At 56.5% G+C, this 14,615-nt stretch overlaps 1 protein-coding gene across 1 annotated transcript; it reads left to right on the top strand.

Moving 5' to 3' along the window:
* Positions 1-345: 345 nt before the first annotated feature.
* Positions 346-12,516, top strand: LOC119089880 (uncharacterized). The gene is made up of 12 exons (XM_037212687.1): positions 346-431; positions 990-1,159; positions 4,091-4,192; positions 4,628-4,733; positions 5,691-5,814; positions 7,716-7,872; positions 8,328-8,362; positions 9,432-9,568; positions 10,130-10,290; positions 10,688-10,775; positions 11,872-11,993; positions 12,430-12,516. Exons 2-12 carry the CDS (start codon positions 998-1,000, stop codon positions 12,514-12,516), a joined length of 1,281 nt encoding a protein of 426 aa, XP_037068582.1. The 5' UTR covers positions 346-431; positions 990-997.
* The last annotated feature ends 2,099 nt before the right edge of the window (positions 12,517-14,615 follow it).

The raw sequence follows: 14,615 nt of genomic DNA on the forward strand, positions 1-14,615 counted from the left end.
AACGCTTCAGCTTTGCCAGTTGTATCAGATCATAGTATCATGATGCATCAGAGTTAGTACAAAGCCAGCCTAACATGGCACGAAGAAGTCTGCTTCCACCACAATGCAGGTGAAAATAGTAAGATGGCGGTGCGATACACAAAATGTTCAGACAGAACAAAAACTCCACAAATTACCACGGAGGATAAAAATCGCTTTAAAAAAACAATTTAGTGGAAGATAAAACTTATTTAATACACCAGAAATTACTCCTAATTGCGTAAAGATGCTACAGATATGGCGCATCAGTTTCAGTTCGCAGTTAAAGCGAACACAGCAAACGCCAATCAGAGACACGACAGATTTGGCGAGTGGTGTGGATATGGGACGAGCGGGTGTTCCCCTGGGCGGTTTGGGCTGCGGGTCAGGACTGATAGGGCGTCGTTAGACGGGTAGGTTAAAGCGAGCAATATGTGAATGGAAGAACAGGTCAAATTCTGGGACGATCTCTTTAGTTTAACGACTCGGGTGGATAGTGGTCATGGTTAAATGCTGAACTGTATTTCTTTTTGTTTTCATATTTTGGCCATATGCTAGGGCTAGTGAAGGCTGCCCTCATTTTTTAAGTTTAATCTAAGCTCCAAAGTCAACAATATACAAAAATCATAGTAAGAGGTCTGCATTGATTGTGGTGCTGTGCTTAAAATTGGCTATGGATGTGTATGCAAAACTGTTAAACTTGCCTGTTGTGCAAGCCTTTCCACACATGCATGAAAAATGTTATGCTTATCATTCTTAGGCTGATGTTTTCCAAAACTGACTTTGCTCCACCTGAATGTCACACAGGTTCCAAATATTTGATAATATGTCAAGTTTTGACCTTCATTTAGAGTTGACATGACTTTTAATAATGGTATTCAAGGAGTTGTGTTGAGCAGCTGACCCTCACTCTCTGACTCATTTCCAGGCTGAAGCATCTCACAATCACCACAGTGTTGCTGCTTTTTCAGGGTTGGAAATGGCACAGATGCCACTGCCAGTGCAATCACTGAGAGAGTTGTGCCAGATATGCATCTCAGCCATGATCCCAGTGCATACCTGCATTGTGGGGAAAAGTCTGCTGCAATATCTCTCACCATCTGATATGTTAGAAGTTGTTGACAGATTCATGACACTCCATGTAAGTATTGCCTTTCCACAGACAACCAGACAGTGGAGGTGTGAGGCTTCCACAGGCTCTTGTAGGCAAGGTCATTCTACGACATCAACTGGTGTTTGACACCAGCATCTTTTGAATAAACATTATGCCAATTTTGGGAGGCTTGGGGCCTATGTGGTTCCTCAGAGCTGACATTGAATGATAGATAGCTGTTCCTATTCTTCGGGCTGTTTGATTTGTTTTATATGGCTGCATGTTTTAGATAGATCATAACAATGGCATCAGGCATGTAATTTTAAGCACTTTAACAGGTCACATTGCTTGACTGCCTTTCCTTGGACTATATCTTGTGGACTTTTTATTGAGATCTAATCCAAACCTTTTTCAATGCATGGGTTTCTGGGATCAGAGCTCCCTCTAAGCTTTGCTTGTTGAGTAAGCCCTGATTACTTCTACCTGAAAGTGCAATTCCAGGTCAGCAAAAGAATTTGTTGGTGAAAGCTGAAAGTGCCACAAGGCTTGGCATGGTCCATCATGCCCTCTGATATCACCTGACCTTGAGCCCAGCAGCTACCATGGGCCACAGGCCCATGGCAGCTGCTGTATCTATCAATAGCAAAAAGTGAGCACCTAAGATGACCCAAATCCACCCTTCCATGGGTCAGTGGATCACAGGACAGGTTTGACACCATGGATGGGCAGATTGCATGGCAGCTATCCTAACTAACTGAGCTATCAGCACAGGCAAGAACAATGCTTGCACTGGTGTAGTTGCTCACAAATAAGTTGCATTTGTGCATACTTGCCATTACATCACCAATAGACAGCAAAATAGACACTTGGAATGGTGTAGTGACTTGTTGCAGGGAAGGCATTTTCACATATGGTATCCCACAATGGCAAAAGTTATTCTGCAACCCCCCAGTTTGACACCTGTGTCAGAATACTTGTGCTGCTGTGTTGCAGCCTGTCATGGCCAGAGGCAGTGATGGCTCACCTGCCAGTCAGCTCAATGGCATGGCATGGCATGGTATACATGCCATTTGCACTGACTATACTGTCAGGCAAATGAGTCAATGAGCTATGAGCCATTCTTGGCCATGGCAGCCTGAACAGTTCCCCCTGAATGAACAGTATGGCTGTCGGGTGGGGCCATACATACAAGGAAACTGATGCTGTGCATGGAGCATGGGTGTTAGTAGTGTAGTGGTTAACACGTCTGTGTTAACCACTGCACGTCTGGGAAACCAGAGGTACGGCGTTCGATTCCCCGTGGTGCCCGCCCTTCCTGCCAGGGTGAGAGGCAGGCGACGCCATATAGCCTCAGCAGCTGAGTGCATCATAAAGCCCCAATGACAATGACAATGACAGTGTATGGAGCATATCCACTCCTGTTGACAAGCACTGGCTGCTGTATGTGCCCGACCATCGGCGAGCCCTCGCGCTCCACACACCGCACCGGAGCGCACGGCGCATCTACGGGTGCGTTCCTCAATGAGCACGCCTGAGGCCATCGCTAGGGAAATCGTTGAGGCTACGTAGCCGCGGAGGCTGGATGCGAGGTTAAATATCCCGATATGGATATTATGGACGCCGTTCAGGGATGCAGTAGCCAGTATACAGCTCTGAGCTATATGTCGGCGCGTTGTGCGCAAATTTGTACGGTATTTAGTCTTCATACCACATGATTTGTCACGCGGGATGACGACCATGGTGAAGAGGTTTCAGGTCGGTAGCATGATTCCACGCGGATCCTGATTCTTACTGATGCTGTCCGGCAACGTCAGGTTACACACCGACACATTCGGAGTCCGTCGTTACTCTGCCAGGCTGGATTTTGATCCTGCCTAGATCCCGCGGCACACAGACTGGCGGATCCTTCCTCTCGCTGGAGCTGCCATCGTAATTCAGTGTTTGATCCCAATTCACGCCATGGAAGATTTCTTGACAGTCGCCACAGGCTGCTTTCTGGGCCGTTCCGCGTTCAAGAACCAGGAACCAGCTCCCAGGGAGATGTGTGGAACCACATGCCTGAATGCCGCTGCCGTATGCTCTAGTTTGGGCCGGACTTTACATGGACCGACATGTCCGGGAAGCCAGTCCAACGACACCGTCCTGAAACGCAGCAGTGCCAGCGCGTGCACCCACTGGTCCGGTGATTCTCCGTGGCAGCGGTCCAGAGCATGCGTGCGGCGCGCGATCTGACCGGTCCGGTCGCGGCACAGAAAGGCCGATGCAGGACGCTGAGTTGTGGCAGTACACACGCGGTCGCCTGCCGGCATATGCCGGTCTAATGGGAGCACGGCTCCCGGGACCGGCAGACGCGCTGGCGTGGGGGGGTGTTCGAGGCATTGTGTGGTGATCTCCGGGCGCGCTGGCCGGTGTGGAGTCTGATCCGGACAGTGACGCGAGACTGCTGTATGCGTGCACAGATCCGTTACCGTGGCTCACTCAGACAACACGGTAGGCAAGGCGCATGAGCATTTGCGCATAGCACCCTAGTATACAGCTCGGAGCCGTGTATGGCTCCATTACATCCCTGAGCGGCGTCCACAACACACATATCGGGTTATTTAACGCCGCATCCAGCCTCTGCGGCTATGAAGCCTCAGCATTTTCCCTGGCGTGGCCTCAGGCGACGGCGCGCGGCACCCTTCGGACGCGCCGTGTGCTCTGGTGCGGTGCTTGGAGCGTGTGTGCTCGCCTAATTATGCACCAGTTCAGCACGAATTTAAGGACGGATGTTGTCGCTTACGTACGAGTTAAAGACCGACGAAGATCGGCGTGCGACGTCACCTGACAAACATGCTATCAGATAGCATAAGGGCACCCTTATCTCAGAGACGTGTGGTGCGTGCTGGTTTCTATGTTCTGAGTTGTGGTGCAACAAATAAACCCGTACTTAACCGGACATTCGTACAAATAGATTTGTAACCAGCATATGCGCTCCAGGGACGTCAGGTGAATGTGAATCCGTACGAGCTTCTGCTGCCCACGCCGTCCGTTCTGCTGCAGATGCCTCATCTACGGGTCAAGCTGCACAAAATTTGTGGGGTAAGTTTTGCAGAGCTGCGGCCGGTGTGTTCGTTGTCTTTCCAATGCAAGATAGCAATGATCTGTGATTCACGTAAACGTATGGACATGCACGAGGAGAGCTCAAGGGTTGCAGGATTTTTGAGATGACGACAGGCGAGAAGCACCACATCTGATGCTGCGGTGCATTAGGTTCGCAAAAAATTCAAGCTCTATGATGTGTTTGGTTTTATTACCCTGGCTTCGCCGTCATGTGCATGGATCCTATCATAAACTGTAACATTACCACATCATAGTCGCATCAAATCGTATCAAAGTCGTAACATTACCATATCATATGTCGTCATGAGCTGAATGAATGGCCTGCTGAGATCCAGCACGTCATTGTCTCCCCCACGTGGTCACTTCTTCAGAGGACTACATATCCTGAACATGTTGCCTGTTTTGGGCCAACAGCGTGCATCACGAGCCAAGGCCTCCAAGAGCGCCAGGGATCTGGTGCTGAACAGTATCCCTCCAAATGACTCAGCGCAGCTGGGCGTCTCAGGACTTCTCGATCTGGGTGAATGCCATTTTCTTTTTTTAGTCATTTTGTTGATGTTATTTGACGGCTGGTCGGGCGTCGTGATGTGTGACACTGCGCCACGCACGACGGGACATCGTACGGCCTCGTATAGTCGAGGCACAACAGCACGATTCGAATTTCACCGAAGGCTTCTGGGAATGCTGGCCAAATTCAGCAATGAACCCTGATGTTATCTTAGAAGCAAGGAGAGACGACATGCCTCGGGCTGGTAACTGGTAGCAGCATTAAGGTCCCACAGGGCTCTCGGCCCCTCACGTGTCAGACCGTCACCTCGCACTGATACAGCCGGCGCGGGTGTCGGGGCCGGGCTGGAGCAGCCAGCTGTGTCCGGCTCAGACTGAGGTCCCGGCGCTCTGCACTCCACGGCTGCCTGGCTGCACCACCACACCGGCTGCATGTCAGGTCACTGCACTCCACGGCTCCCGGGGTACACCACCGCACTGGCTGCATGTCGGCCACTGCATGTGAGGACTGCACCACCGCACCGGCTGCACGCCAGGTCACTGCACTCCGCGGCTCCCGGGGTACACCACCGCACTGGCCGCATGTCGGCCACTGCATGTGAGGACTGCACCACCGCACCGGCTGCACGCCAGGGCACTGCACTCCACCGCTCCCGGGGTACACCACCGCACTGGCTGCATGTCGGCCACTGCATGTGAGGACTGCACCACCGCACCGGCTGCACGCCAGGTCACTGCACTCCACGGCTCCCGGGGTACACCACCGCACTGGCCGCACATCAAGCCACTGCACGTCAGGTCACTGCGTGTCATGTCACTGCACATCCGAAGCATCTGTCAGCATGCTGACCTTGGAGGCCAGCTGGCTGAGGCATTTTTTCTGCTCTCTGCGAACGTGCTCCACTCTGGCGTCTTCGCCTGCTCCTTAGCTGCCGGAAGCCTGACATTGTGCAATGCATGTCGTTTTCAGGAGCGTTCCTCTGCGAGACGGGCTGGTACGACGATGGGACGGACATTCTGAGAAGCATCAGCAGCATTGTTAGAGCGGACACTTCTCCCCAGCACTCCATCATTGCCCTGGACTGTGCCCAGAGGTATGCCAGCTTACTGCTCACACGTCCCAATCTTGCTTGCCTGCTCCTTTATTTCGCACCCAGCTTTGTACCCTATTCTTTTGGAATCAGTGGCTTTTCACTCTCACAGACTTCGTTTGAAACGTACGCATCGGTGCTTCGCTGGAAACTTTATAAGCCCGGCTGCAGTATTCGTCAGTCGTACTTCTCGCGGCATCGCCGGGCGCTGTGGAACGCTGACATTGTTGGGCGCCAGCGTGTCTTTCGGCATGAGCGGCACAGCTGAACGCGCCGGCCGCCTCAGGGCCGGCCAACTGACGGGGCCGCGGCTGCGCCCACCGTCTGTTGTCAACCGACCAATCTCAGGTCGCCTTGTGTGGCTCCTGTGACTGCTGACCGCTCTCTGTACGGCTCCTGTGACTGCTGGCCGCTCTCTGTACGGCTCCTGTGACGGCTGACCGCTCTCTGTACGGCTCCTGTGACTGCTGACCGCTCTCTGTACGGCTCCTGTGACTGCTGACCGCCCTCTGTACGGCTCCTGTGACGGCTGACCGCTCTCTGCACGGCTCCTGTGACGGCTGACCGCTCTCTGTACGGCTCCTGTGACGGCTGACCGCCCTCTGTACGGCTCCTGTGACTGCTAACCGCTCTCTGTACGGCTCCTGTGACTGCTGACCGCCCTCTGTACGGCTCCTGTGAAGGCTGACCGCTCTCTGCACGGCTCCTGTGACGGCTGACCGCTCTCTGTACGGCTCCTGTGACTGCTAACCGCCCTCTGTACGGCTCCTGTGACTGCTGACCGCTCTCTGTACGGCTCCTGTGAAGGCTGACCGCTCTCTGCACGGCTCCTGTGACGGCTGACCGCCCTCTGTACGGCTCCCGTGACTGCTGACCGCTCTCTGTACGGCTCCTGTGACGGCTGACCGCCCTCTGTACGGCTCCTGTGACTGCTAACCGCTCTCTGTACGGCTCCTTTGACTGCTGACCGCCCTCTGTACGGCTCCTGTGAAGGCTGACCGCTCTCTGCACGGCTTCTGTGACGGCTGACCGCTCTCTGTACGGCTCCTGTGACTGCTAACCGCCCTCTGTACGGCTCCTGTGACTGCTGACCGCTCTCTGTACGGCTCCTGTGAAGGCTGACCGCTCTCTGCACGGCTCCTGTGACGGCTGACCGCCCTCTGTACGGCTCCCGTGACTGCTGACCGCTCTCTGTATGGCTCCTGTGACTGCTGACCGCCCTCTGTACGGCTCCTGTGACGGCTGACCGCCCTCTGTACGGCTCCTGTGACGGCTGACCGCCCTCTGTACGGCTCCTGTGACTGCTAACCGCCCTCTGTACGGCTCCCGTGACGGCTGACCGCCCTCTGTACGGCTCCCGTGACGGCTGACCGCTCTCTGTACGGCTCCTGTGACTGCTGACCGCCCTCTGTACGGCTCCTGTGACGGCTGACCGCCCTCTGTACGGCTCCTGTGACGGCTGACCGCTCTCTGTACGGCTCCTGTGACGGCTGACCGCCCTCTGTACGGCTCCTGTGACTGCTAACCGCTCTCTGTACGGCTCCTTTGACTGCTGACCGCTCTCTGTACGGCTCCCGTGACGGCTGACCGCCCTCTGTACGGCTCCCGTGACGGCTGACCGCTCTCTGTACGGCTCCTGTGACTGCTGACCGCCCTCTGTACGGCTCCTGTGAAGGCTGACCGCTCTCTGTACGGCTCCTGTGACTGCTGACCGCCCTCTGTACGGCTCCCGTGACGGCTGACCGCCCTCTGTACGGCTCCCGTGACGGCTGACCGCCCTCTGTACGGCTCCCGTGACGGCTCCCGTGACGGCTGACCGCCCTCTGTACGGCTCCTGTGACGGCCGACCTCTGACTGGCCGAGCAGTCTTTGACGCCGCGTGCGCGGCCGGGCGGTGACGGCAGGTGTCTGAACGCGGCGCTGGCCTGCGGCCGGGTGGAGACCTCGCGCCGGTTGGCGGACCACGTGCAGCGCCTGATGGTGGGTCAGCACGGCGCGCTCGCCGCCTCCGCCCTGCTGGCCCTGGCGCGCTTCAACATTCTGATCGAGTCTTGGTCGGAGGTACGCGCCGGACACGAGACAGCAATGCTCATTTTTTTATGCAGCTGTTCTGGTATGCTGTCTCACCCGTGGGCTGTGTGACCTTAGCTGGTTTTCTTATTTCTGTTTTCTGTCGGACATGCGTGATCCGTTTGACCTTTATGTGACCTCTGCCGTCTGTCTGATCTATTCCGTTTGTCTGACTTCTGCCGTTCGTTTAAACTCTGCCGGCTGTTTGACCCCCGCCGTCCGCCTGACCTCTGTGATCTGTCTGATCTCCGCCGTCTGTCTGACCTCTGTGGTCTATATGCCGTCTGCGGTCCGTCTGACCTGTGCCGTCCGTCTGACCTCTGCCGTCCGTGCGACCTCTGCCGTCTGTCTGAGCTGTGTGAGCTGTCTGACCTCTGCTGTCTGTCTGACCTCTGCCGTCCGTCTGACCTGTGCCGTCCGTCTGACCTGTTCCGCCGGCCCGGCAGGCGACGCGGCTGCTGTGCGCGGCCGCCGACGTGCTGCTGTCGGGCCGGCCGGCGGCTGACGTGTCGGTCGAGCTGCTGCGGCTCACTGTGGAGCTGCTGCTGGCCCGGCGGCGCACCACCGGGCTGGCCGAGCTGGCGCGCCAGGCGGCCGCGCTGCCCTGCTGGCTGTGGGGCGAGCGGCACCCGCAGACGCTGGCCGCCCTCCAGCTGCTGGCCGAGCTCACCATGACTGTCGGGCTGGGCTCGGCCGCCGTCGAACTGTCCGCGGTAGGTCCGCCAGCCCACCAGCTCCATACCCGCCGCTCGGTCTCGGTCTCGCAATGCCCACTCTGTTGTCTCTCTTAGTCTGTGCTCTCTTAGTCTGTGCTCTCTTAGTCTGTGCTCTCTTAGTCTATGCTCTCTTAGTCTGTGCCTAGTTGGGTCCTCCCGGGAGTGCCCACTAAGGTTTCACCTGGTTTCGTTGCGGTAAAGTGTGACGCCGGAGCACTGTCACGGTTCATCGCACGAGATCGGGCGTCACGTCGGGTCTTCTTTCCGGGGTGCGCCTCTAACGCTCGTGGTGCGCTGGGTCGGCGGCGCAGCTGGTCGCCAAGCTCGCGGAGGAGGTGTTCGGCGCCGGCAGTCTGTGCAGCCAGCGCGCCCTGCTCGACCTGGTGGTGGCCCGCAGCCGGCTGCCGCTGGAGCAGCACAGCCAGCACCACCTGCCGTCAGTGCGCGCCGCCGTCCGTCGCCGCTCGGGCACGCGCCTTCAGCGCCGCGCGGGCCGCCCCTCTGGGAGGCTGTGACGTCAGATGTGCCACGTGCGACTGGCTCTTGCAAGGGCGTTCAGCGTGATGCAAATAAGGGGAGGGGGAGTTATCGGACAAAACTGGGATAAACACTTCGGAATTCCTCGTGGTTCCAAAAAGATTGCTGAGCGCGTTGCTGTGCGCAGCGGCTGTTACCAGCCCCCTGGTAGCGATTGCACCCTAGATGGTGCCAAAGTGGACAGATAAATGTATTGAGTTCTGCTCTGTTATATGTATATTCTCTGTAAAGTAATGATGCTGGAAGATGACGCCTCGGTTTCGCCGCGCCCTTGCCATTACGCGCTGGTCTCTGCAGTCCGTCGGCGGCGGCTCTGGACGACCTGCAGCCGGATCCTGAGAGCAGCTGGTACCTGGACAAGATGATCGTGGAGTGCCTCTGGATGGACGAGAAGATCCCCTCGCTGCTGGAGACGCGGAACGGCCGCGGGCACGGTACGCGGCCAAACGCGCTCGTCGGACCGGGGCTGCGGCACACGGTCGTGGTGCTGACTGAACCCTCAGCGCCTGGGACAAGCTGATGCCTTGTGTAGAGGGGTGGGCGTGGGCTGTCGTTGGGCGGTTTTTAAGGAAAGAGCACTTGAGAAAATGTGACACAATGTGATGATTGGCTGCTCTCCAGGTGCGTGCGTGTGCGGTGAGACCGGCGCTCCCTCTCCGACCAGGCAATCCGTCTGGATGTGCCCATTAACAGCTCGTGCGTGGGTAGCGTTCTTGACGGTGATGATTTAGGCTTAAGGGCGCGCCGCCTGCGCTGCTCATACGGCACCCAAAGACGAGGACCGACTGGAGGTGATGTGGCTGGATGTCATCTCATGTCATGTCATGTGTGTGTATGTGTTTCAGCCCAGGTGACTGGATGTCATCTCATGTAGTGTCATGTGTGTGTACGTGTTCCAGCCCAGGTGTGAGGTCATGTCATGTCATGCCACTATATGTGTGTTCCGGCCCAGGTGTGAGGCTATGTCATGTCACGCCACTATATGCGTGTTCCAGCCCAGGTGCTGAGCCGCCGGATAGTGCATGTGCTGGACTTGGCGGCCGTCCGCTGTGAGGACATGTTCGGCGGTCACAGTCTGCGGCTGTCGCGCATCCTGACCGAGCAGGCCCGGCAGTACTTCAGCTCGGCGCTGGACGGCCTGCTCGACCTCGACGAGGTGGGGGATACGGTTATGAGGCGCCCTCTGCCGGTCACAGGCCGCCCGCTCCGTCAGGGACTAGCTGGCTCCAGTCCCCGACCACGGCGCCGGAGCAGACCGTGGCAGACTTGAGGCTGGGGGAACCACTGAGTCCGTCTAGGTGAGGGCTGTAGGGCGCCTGGGACCGGGCATTGAGCGGGCCTGTTGGAGACCCGGACCGGGAGGGCATCGGGCGAACGTGCCACCTGGCGTTCCCGCAGCTGATCGCCAGCCGCCCGGTCTGTGTGGTGAACTGGCGTCGTCGTCCGCGCAGGACGCGTGCAACGAGGTCTCTGAGCAGAAGCTGCGCCGGGCCGAGGCCATCCAGAGCCGGCACCAGCTGCCGCCGGACCACCGCGACCTGCTGGTCACGCAGATCACGCGCGGCTGCCTGTACGCCTACTCGTCGCTGCGGCTGCTGTTTCAGGCCGAGGCCATCTTCCGAAGCGCGCTCAAGATCTGCTGTGAGTAACACCGCCGCCGCCTCCGCCGCCGCCGCCGCCCGGTCATTGGACACCCGCAGAGATAGAGCCGCTGCCGCCGGACGCCGCGTGTGTTCGGCGATGCGATGGCTCTGTCTAGGCAAGAGTTGATGGGTGATCATGCTCGGACTGTGGTCTGCAAATGACCTTGTGTTTTACCATGGTTTATGGAAAGGTTGTTTTGTGCAGGAAAGGTATGAAGTGGCCTGCCCAGGGACAAGTGACATTTTCGCCGATACAAGCTATAATCTTCTTTGGCATATGTTTAGGACTTGTACCAATTATGCAAAACTGATCGGCGTGTGGTGCAGTTAACACTAATGGCCGCAAAAGAGGCCTACCGGTCAGCTACTTGGTACCGTTTGCGTAAAGCTCTGTGTATATGTGCTGCCATTTTGTTAGATTTTGGCCCGATTAGATGCGTTTTCAGAAGTCAACCACGACGAGCCTGTCCCAGTTTCTGAAGAAAGATCCGTGAACAATCAAACGACGAATTATCTCTCCGTAGGTCTTGAAACAATGCAGTCATATGACGTGAATATCTGGGTCCGCCATTGCGCCAGTCTAAGCCCACGCCGCGTGCTGAAGCTAGCCGGGCCGATTCGGAATATTGCATCACGATCTGGGGAGAAATGCCTGATTATCTGTCCGATTTCGGCCGGTCACATGAATCGGAGCTGGCTGCGGTACTCTTTCTCTCTCGCAGTAATTTGGCTGCAGTAGAGACAAAACTTCTGACAATTTACATCTGTCCTTACGAAAAATTATGAGACAGATGCGTAAGACGGTGTTATTTTACTAAGACAGAGAGCACTACTAAGTAAGACGGGGTGGTGCTTCTTGCCCACGAAGGCAGATAATTACTATACCCGTGGTTATTGTTCGACATGAGTTTGCGGCCGTGGCTGGCGGCCATTTTTGTTGGCCGTCGGGCAGTGAGTGCCGCGTTACTGGCCGGGACGAGCCTGAGTGCGTGGTCAGTGGCGTGGTACTGAGAGTCTGCTACCAACCCTCTAACCTACTACGCTGTCCCGGCCGGCGCGTGTCGCCTGGTGACCGACCGGCCCCCGCCCGGCAGACCACAGCGGTCAGCGCCAGCACCTGGACCTGGTGGAGCACTGTCTGCGCGGCCTCTCCTCCATCTACGCGCAGCACGAGGACGTTGCGCGGTCGCACAGCACGGCCGAGCTGCTGGAAACCGTGACGGCCCAGCGACGCCGCCTGCTGAGCCAGCCGTTGCCCGCCGGCGGGCTGCGCGCGCTGCTGCCGGCGGTGCCGCGCCCTGACCGCCAGCTGGTGGCGCAGGCGGCGGCCGTGCTGCGCGCGCAGCCGGCTGGACCGTCCGGCCCGCCCGCACGCTGAGGCCTGCTGGCGACGGCACCCCCTCCGACCGCACGCGGCCGGCGCCACTTGCGACCGCGCAGACTGCGCCTCACGAGGCCCTGTGGCAGAGGCCCCCCCCGCTACGAGTGGTTGAAATGCGCGAGGCTCTTGCGCCCGTGTGAACTTTGCTGATGGCTGACATGGCCGGGACTGGACCGACCAGTGATCAACTGGGGCCTTCTACAGGCTCTTCCGGCTGGTATTGCCGATCTTGTGATTGGCCGCCGTCCGCCGCCTCCGCGCTGTCCCCCAGGTGATCTCGCGCCTCGGTGTGTGCAGGTCAAGTGCCAGCCTCGTGGCTGTACCTGGGGCTGGGTACGTGATTGTGATGATGCTGTGATTGTGGCGCCGCGTACGGCCCGCCCCCACACTGCCTACCTCGCTCGTACGGTGCCATGCGAGAGACGTCTGACGCCGGTAAGCTTGCGGGCGTGTTTTTCAAGGGTATGTAGAAGTAGTGAAGATGCTGCTTTAACAACGCTCGAGCGTGCCGTTTGGGCAGAGCCGAGGCTGTAGGTCAGGCGCAGGTGTGGGTCGGTGGACCAGCAAATATCAAGTTGTCGCGGCTGGGTGAGGCACAAGCCCGTGGGTTGCCAAAGTGTGGAGCAGTCACCGCACCGCTCACAGAAGAGACGCGGCGTGGCATTGACCTGAACTGAAATGGGATTGGTCCTCATGCTGTATCAGAGCTTCAAGGTCTTAATCATGTGACCAAAGTAACGCTAGCCTCGCGCACAGAGGCGGGCTCGTTTTTCTATTGTGCACATGCGACCATTCGCACTTCAGATGTGTGGTTTCATGGATTCGTACGCATCGTATTAAGTGTGCCATATTGTCAACCGCTGTCAGAGGTGCTTTTCGAAATGCTTAAGTATAAATATTTGAGGAGGGAGCGTCTGTCTGTCCGTCTGTCTGTCTTCTTTTGCTATTTGGTTCACGTGCAGGTCAAACGACTGACCGCTTAGAGGTGTACATTTGACACGGTGCATGCGACGTGCCATAGTGAGTTTGGCGCCGGTACGGTCAACGGGTGGGGCGTGGTATACTGTTTGCGTAGCCCACTGGGTCTGCATGGCCGGTACGAAAAAGCGCCCCGTGTCGTGTCGAAGGCGGCAAGCGGGCGTTCGAAGCCGTGGGCGCATCTCGGCTACCACGGGACGGAGCGACTCGAAATCATGCTGCGAGCCACGTGTCACGTGCCCAGCAGCTATCAGGACGGCCTTGCCCGTTTCTCACGTTTTCTCCGAGGTAATGACCGATGCAGTGCCTTTAATTTGCACTCAGTACGAGTTTGTTCGACGCGAGGATGTGCCAGTGATCGTGCAAACCGGGAATGTCAGCATTTTCAAAACGGTGCCGAATGCAACGCGCTGTCGCCTGAACCCCACCAGGATCGTGTTAAAATTTACATCACCGCATGCACGGATTCATCGGCTGTACTTACCACCCATTCAATGATCATTCCGTGCATTATTGCGCTGAAACATCCAACTTCACGTGCACTGTTACAATTTCGCATTTCCGCTGCGCCAAAAAGCCACCAATCGATTGCCCAGTCGCCGCCACCTCTTGCACTGGCCGCCGCTTAATATTTCCGGTGGGTGGGAAAACGCTAGTACTGTGACCGCCTACACTCACACGTGTATGGAGCCAGCGGCAGCTTGGTATTAATAATCAGCGCGGTGTCGATTCAGCAGTAATCGGCGACCTGCTCCAATGTTCACGAAACTTACGCCGAAGAAAGCTAAAATGTGATGAAGACACACGGAAAGACTCTTTGTAAGGCATCAAGCTGTCTGACCTCCAGGGTTCATAAGGGGCCAACCGGTACGTGGCGACAAACATGACGCGTGTTATTCCCCATACGATAGGGAATGTTTCGCAGATTCAAGAAGGGCTCACAAAAAAGTCCTAAGCCTAATAGATCGAGATATTCCAGAAGATATATAAGATACACGTGTAGAGATAGCCTCGCGTGATACCAGATGAAGCAGGGTAACCCAATGTGCTGAAAACAGCATTAACCTGTTGTATTTCAATGTGCACAAGATTTGAATAAGTTTCAAGGTGGAAAAAGTTGAGTGCCCGAACTGTAGTGCGTGTCATGTCAGGTCACGTCATGACCTCCCGCAACCAGCTAAGACATATTTCCAGAATGGAAATATGATGCTGAACTAAATGGACCCATTTGTCTGATCGGGTGAGGCCTAGTTCATGAGATAAGCAAATAGGTGCCTAGAAATAATAATTTTCTGTAGTAATGCACTACTTTCCGTCGGCTTTAACCTGGGATGAAACGACTTGAAAAATTCCGGTCGCCTTGGCTTTCTTTGTAACAACAAAAAACGCTACAAATGTAGATCAACTCAGGTAAAGGAGTCATTGCTCGGCTGTTCACGGGATATCAAAACCTTCGACCTCTAGACGCCACCGCGCGCC

The sequence above is a fragment of the Pollicipes pollicipes genome, unplaced genomic scaffold (assembly GCF_011947565.3).
Source record: "Pollicipes pollicipes isolate AB1234 unplaced genomic scaffold, Ppol_2.1 Scaffold_3087;HRSCAF=3621_pilon_pilon_pilon, whole genome shotgun sequence".
In the NCBI taxonomy this organism is placed as follows: domain Eukaryota; kingdom Metazoa; phylum Arthropoda; class Thecostraca; order Pollicipedomorpha; family Pollicipedidae; genus Pollicipes; species Pollicipes pollicipes.

Coding starts and splice junctions, on each gene's coding strand:
- LOC119089880 (XM_037212687.1), top strand. CDS start 998: ATGGCACAGATGCCACTGCCAGTGCAATCACTGAGAGAGTTGTGCCAG. Junction 4,193..4,627: donor AGCTGCACAAAATTTGTGGG/GTAAGTTTTGCA, acceptor TTGGGCCAACAG/CGTGCATCACGAGCCAAGGC. Junction 9,569..10,129: donor GCGGAACGGCCGCGGGCACG/GTACGCGGCCAA, acceptor TGCGTGTTCCAG/CCCAGGTGCTGAGCCGCCGG.